The 5905-nt window shown below is 47.7% G+C and overlaps 1 protein-coding gene across 1 annotated transcript in view; it reads right to left on the reverse strand.

The window, feature by feature from the left end:
- The window catches only part of UTP11L (UTP11-like, U3 small nucleolar ribonucleoprotein (yeast)), a 13189-nt gene extending 10714 nt beyond the window's left edge, over positions 1 to 2475 (reverse strand). Inside the window, exon 1 of the mRNA XM_011955647.1 lies at positions 2332 to 2475. Coding sequence (XP_011811037.1) covers positions 2332 to 2394 — 63 coding nt within the window. The 5' untranslated portion in view covers positions 2395 to 2475. The remainder of the gene's footprint in view (positions 1 to 2331) is intronic.
- Between the last annotated feature and the right edge of the window lie 3430 nt (positions 2476 to 5905).

Consider the following 5905-nt stretch of genomic DNA (forward strand, 5'->3'; position numbering starts at 1 on the left):
AATGGTGCGATCTTGGCTTACTGCAACCTCCGCCTCCTGGCTTCAAGCAATTCTCCTGCCTCAGCCTCCCGAGTAGCTGGGAATACAGGTGTGCACCACCATGCCCCACTAATTTTTGTATTTTAGTAGAGACGGGGTTTCGCCATGTTGGTCAGGATAGTCTCCATCTCCTGACCTTGTGATCCACCCACCTTGGCCTTCCAAAGTGCTGGAGTTACAGGCGTGAGCCACTGCGCCCAGCCTAGTTTGGGTAGGATTTTTAACAGTCATCTTTCTCATCTTTTATCCTTCAAGTGATGCAATACATCGCTATTTAAGGCCAAGCTCACACGTGCAATCCCAGCACTTTGGGAGGCTGAGATGAGCAGATCACTTGAGCCCAGGAGTTCGAGACCAGCCTGGGCAACACAGTGAGACCTCATCTCCACAAATTAAAAAAATAAAATAAAATTAGCGGGGTGTCACGGTACACATCCATGGTCCCTGCTACTCAGGAAGCTGAGGCAAAAGAATGGCTTGAGTGAGTGGGTCGAGCCTGAAGTGAGTCATGATTGCCCCACTGCACTCCAGCCTTGGCAACAGAGGGAGACACTATCTCAAAAAAATAAGTAAAATAACACCAAACCTCCCCCAATAATTTTAACTTTAATTACAGCAGACAAAGGGAGGTTGCCAGAGTAGAGAAAGCAAGCTAAAGGGTCAAAAGAGCAACAACATGAGGTGAGGCAGAACTCCTAAAATCTCTCATGTCCACCTGAATGTACACCCGTATTACAGAAGGAAACCTGGTATTGTATCTGAAACAGTTTACATAATAACACATACACCTTCCATATAAAATATCTTCAGTAGCTCCCCCACTGCCCTACTGAAGGATCTACAGGATAAAGTCCAAACGACTCAAATACAGAACGTTTGTGTCAATGGTTTACCCACATTTTCAGGATGGCCTTTTTCTCACCTCTTCCACATAGGCCTTCCGTTCCTACTCAGCCATGGCCATGCCATGTCCACAGCCAGCTTTGAAAGCCCTGTTTTCTCTGCTAATCCAGTTCCACTACTTACAACTGTGACTTTGGATATACTATTCAATCTCAATCTTTAAGCACCAGATTCCTCATGTGTAAAATGCAGGGCTGTGCCTAGCATACAGTAAGTGCTCAAAAGGTGATAGTTTTGGCCAGGTGCAGGGGCTCATGCCTGTAATCTCAGCACTTTGGGAGGCCAAGGCGTGTGGATCACCTGAGGTCAGGAGTTCAAGACTAGCCTGGACAACCTGACAAAATCCCATCTCTACTAAAAACACAAAAATTAGTAGGGCATGCTAGTGTGCACCTGCAGTCCCAGCTACTCGAGAGACTGAGGCAGGAGAATCGCTTGAACCCAGGAGGCGGAGGTTGTAGTGAGGCGAGATTGTACCACTGTACTCCAACCTGGGAAACAGAGCGAGACCCCATCACAAAAAAAAAAAAAAAGTTTGATATACGCTATTAAGCAGGAAGACTGAACTGTAGTTAAGAGGCCTTAGTTCTATACCATCAGTCAGCTGCACAAGTCTTTCCCCTCTCTTCCTCATCTGTAAAATTAAGATGGAGCACACACGTATGCTAAGGGCCTTTCTGAATCAGATATTAAGCACGGGATTCCTGACAGTGTTTCAATTGATTCTGCATATAAGCTTATTTCTACTTAACCTCCCTACACAGACACACCCACCATACAAATCCTAGAACTGTTTACTCTGCCTGAATCTGGTGTTTGTAACTGGACAAGTCACCACTCTGGACCTCCGTTTCCTCATCTGTATAATGGAAATGGAAAAGGCCAACATTAAGGGGTAAGACATAAACAAAAAGCACATGTGGCAGATCTTCATGAACCACAAGCCCAGTGTGATGATGATAACACATTAGTAAGGACAGTCTCTTCGGTCAGGACCCCCATATGCAGCAGGCGGAGCTGAGCATTAGACATGGGATCCAATTTCAGCCCGGCAGTTTTGCCTATATGAGCTCTGACTGACCTCAACTCCTCAGAAAAGGCCAAGCACTTGACAGACATTATCTTACTCAATCACCACACTGAAATCTTCCAGAGTAGGTTTTATATCCCCAAAGAAAGGGGAGCAACCCTGCTCTTCCTACAACGGAAACGACAAATACCCTCCACTCGTTCCCACGAAGCTCCGCCCCAGACACACCAGCGTCATTAGCATATATTTGCGTGCATTTATATACAGTTTGGACCCGGATCCCACAGTGGCGACAGGGTTGGGGAGACAGTAACACATGGCGACAAGGGCCAGCACTCGTGGGGCCTGTGTGGTCCTACCTGGCTTCGCTCTCGGTGTTCCCGCTGCCGGGACTTAGCCGCCTTCCGAAAAGCCGCCGCCATCTCCGTGCAACCTTGGAAAACCTCACTGGACAACGCCGGATCCGCACTGCCTCTGCCGCCGAATCTACTAATTCCTACCGGAAACAGGCCTAGCCGCTGGCGGTTTAGAACCGCCCACCTCCTCTAAGCAACCTATCCGGAGCCGGTTTTCCGGATGTACGTCATCCAACACAGGCAGTCACGGCAGGCTGCTTCTGGGAAGTGTAGTTTCCTAGATCTAGTCTCGTGACTCTCCAAGAACTAGTTCTTATTCGCTAGCGCCTCTCCACGCTACCCAGATCTCGCCTTCGCGCTTGGTCCGCGTGGGCACCTGGGAACACGTGGCTGGCACTGGCCTCCGTCTGAGCTGGGCTCGGAGTGTGCGCATGTGCGGTCCCTTACGGCTCGGCACGGGTTGCTGTATTTAGGCGGTATGTTTAAAGCTAGAGCAGTTTAAAGCGGGTTTTCGGATTTAACAGTATTGGGGCTGGCCGGGGGCGGTGGCTCACGCCTGTAATCCCAGCACTTTGAGAGGCCGAGGCAGGCGGGTCACGAGGTCAAGAGTTCGAGACCAGCCTGACCAACATGACGAAACCCTGTCACTACTTAAAAAAAAAATACAAAAATTAGCTGGGCGTGGTGGCGTGCACCTGTAATCCCAGCTACTCGGGAGGCTGAGGCAGGAGAATCACTTGAACCTGGGAGGCAGAAGTTGCAGTGAGCAGAGATTGCGCCATTACACTCCAGCCTGGGCAAGAGTGAGACTCCTTCTCAAAAAACAACAACAACAAAAAAACAGTGTTGGGGCTCAGGACACGCCACTCCAAAATATGACTGTGGGAGGCCAGAATATGCCACCCCAAAATACATATTTCTCTGGCTTATTTCTTTCAGCTGGTTATGCTGAGAAACTGCAGACACGGGAGTTGCTCTGAAAAGCTGTCCTTCCTTTTGTAGAAATAAATTTACACCTACAAAGGAAATCTACATTTTTAGTGAGGTATCTGTGTCAAGAAGAGGGTGACAACTATTACTTCCTGAGAAATTTTATCTCCATAACAGGACATTTCCTCCCCTCACCTTCCCATAATTTGTGTTGCCACCAGCCCCCAGAGGCCCCATGCCACTATTCTTTTCTGTGACTCAGGACACTATATAACCGTCATTCATCTGACCTGTCCATTTTTTGCTCCTCTACAACAGTGTACAGGAAAAAACATTCTATAGAGAGACAAGAGACCTTAAAACCATACCTGGCTCTGCCACTCACTTACAGGTTGTGTGGTTTTTGGCAGGTTTCTTGACTTTAGTGAGCATCATTTTTCTCAAGTATAAAATGAGGATAATAATAACATGCACTTCTTGCCTCATATTGCTGTCAAGAGTTCACAGTTGAACTGAAGAATCATATCTGTAAAGAGCATAGAAGGGAATCACCCAATGACAATAGCTATAAAGTTCCGAGTCCCTCACATCCCCAAGGGAATGGCTAGTTGACGATACGATTATCAGAGGCAGTACAAGGTAATGACCCATGAGGTGTGTTCTGATGCCACCCCGGTCAAGGTAAAGTTCGATTCACTAAGCCTCCATCTCCCCACCTGTAAAACTGAGGTAATAATAATACTATACCCACAGGACTGTTTTGATGATGAAAGGAAATACGTTTAAAGTGCTTAATGCTGTTTTTATTCCCTGGCAAGTTCACAATAAAATGGAGTTACTATTGTTATTTTTATTATTACTAAACCTGCTAGATTCTAAGTTTAGAGAGAGGATTGGGCACAGTAGAGCATTCCAGAGGCATTTGGTTTCTTTTCCACCAATTGAAACAGGGTGTATAATTGCACCCATTTCTCATGACAGGGGTAACTCCTCTAGCTCAGGAGCTCTAGGGAAATCCTCTCCTTAGTCCCCAGAAATGCCAGTCCAGTCGACCAGTGGGCATGAAAGAGCTGAAAGTGTGGGTTTGAGCCTTGCCCATTTAGGGCCTCCTGCATTAACAAAATTCCATCTCATGTATCACTTATCATTGGAAGACAAGGCCCTTTATAATCTGCCCATGCTCACCTTTCCAGCCTTGTTTCCATTAAGACGAGCTATCAGGCAGGGTGACTAGGTGGCAGCCCCAGCCACTCCTGCCTCTTCCCCTGAAGAAGGCACTGGGTGACCAGTATACCCAAGAGAAGCTAGCTCTGTACATTAGACAGGGGGACCCTGGTGTCAGCCCCGGCTTTGTATCTATCACCTATTGTCTTGTGATTTGAGGCCGTGATGTCAAAGTCTCTGAGCTTGTCTTACTCTGTCAAATGGTGATGATGATGATAATAATAATAATAACCACCTCATCTGTTTTTTGTGAGGATAGAAGGAGGTAATGACTACCACATGGCATGGTGCCCTTCACACAGTCAACATTTAACTACATTAATTCTTGCTCTGCCCTTCCCACTTCCCAAGCTCTGTGAAAGTCACTTACTTATTTCACCCTCTCCACCCACAAATTCAATGTCCAGCTTGAGGTCACAAGGAAAGTTTCTAGGTGGCCAGGCACAGTGGCTCATGGTTGTAATCACAGCATATTGGGAGGCTGAGGCAGGCAGATCACTTGAGGTCAGGAGTTCGAGACCAGCCTGGCCAATATGGTGAAACCCCGTTTCCACTAAAAATACAATTTGGAAGAGGTTATCTACAAAGCCTTGAGGCCTTCAAGGGCTCTAGGCAGCCAATAAGGAAGAGTGAGCAATACACCCAGAGAAGAAAGGCTGTATTCTCACTAGGGGGAAGGAGGGCCTGTGGTTACAGGCATCAGAGAGTGATTCAGCACCCAGAGGAAACCATGAGAGGCCTGTCAGTAGCCACCCAGGGCCTCCTTTTGAAAACCCTTGCAGAGTGAAAAAACAGCAGGGGTGCCCTAAGCATGAGATAAAGAAGAGTGTGTGGGGACCTCTAGGGTGAGTAAGGGACAACAGGATCCTACTCACCCAAGGCCAGTCATCCAGCTCTCAGGCTCTGCTTCCAGCCCCAGTTCAGACACACCTGTTTCCCAGGGAGGGGGGAGGACAGATAGGGAACAGGAACAGGGAGTCCATGTGGTTGATCCCTGGACTTCCCTGGGGCACGTCCTCTTGGGCCAACGAAAATAGAGTGAGCAGGGAAATGTGAGCCTACTGGGGAGTGCAAATTGAGACAGGGAGACACAGCTTCACTGTGGGAGGCTTGCCCCTAGGCCGGTTTCCCTAGCCCAGGTGGCCCAAGCAGAGAGCTAACTTTCTCTGGCCCCCAGACTCCAAGTCCAAGTAACTGAACCTTAACATTTGACCATGAAAAGGGGGACTGTCCCCACATACTGACAACCTATTGTGTGCTCTCATCCAATCCTTACAACAATGCCGTGAGGCAGACTTTTCACAGTGAGAAGACTGAGGTTTACAGAGATTGAATGACTACAGATACTAGAGCCTAATGGTGAAGCTCATTTTTGGCAAAGGGCGCTATGACTTCTGTCTAGATTTGAATTTTTTTTTTTTTT

Source organism: Colobus angolensis, unplaced genomic scaffold (assembly GCF_000951035.1).
Source record: "Colobus angolensis palliatus isolate OR3802 unplaced genomic scaffold, Cang.pa_1.0 Scaffold4, whole genome shotgun sequence".
Classification (NCBI taxonomy): Eukaryota; Metazoa; Chordata; class Mammalia; order Primates; family Cercopithecidae; genus Colobus; species Colobus angolensis.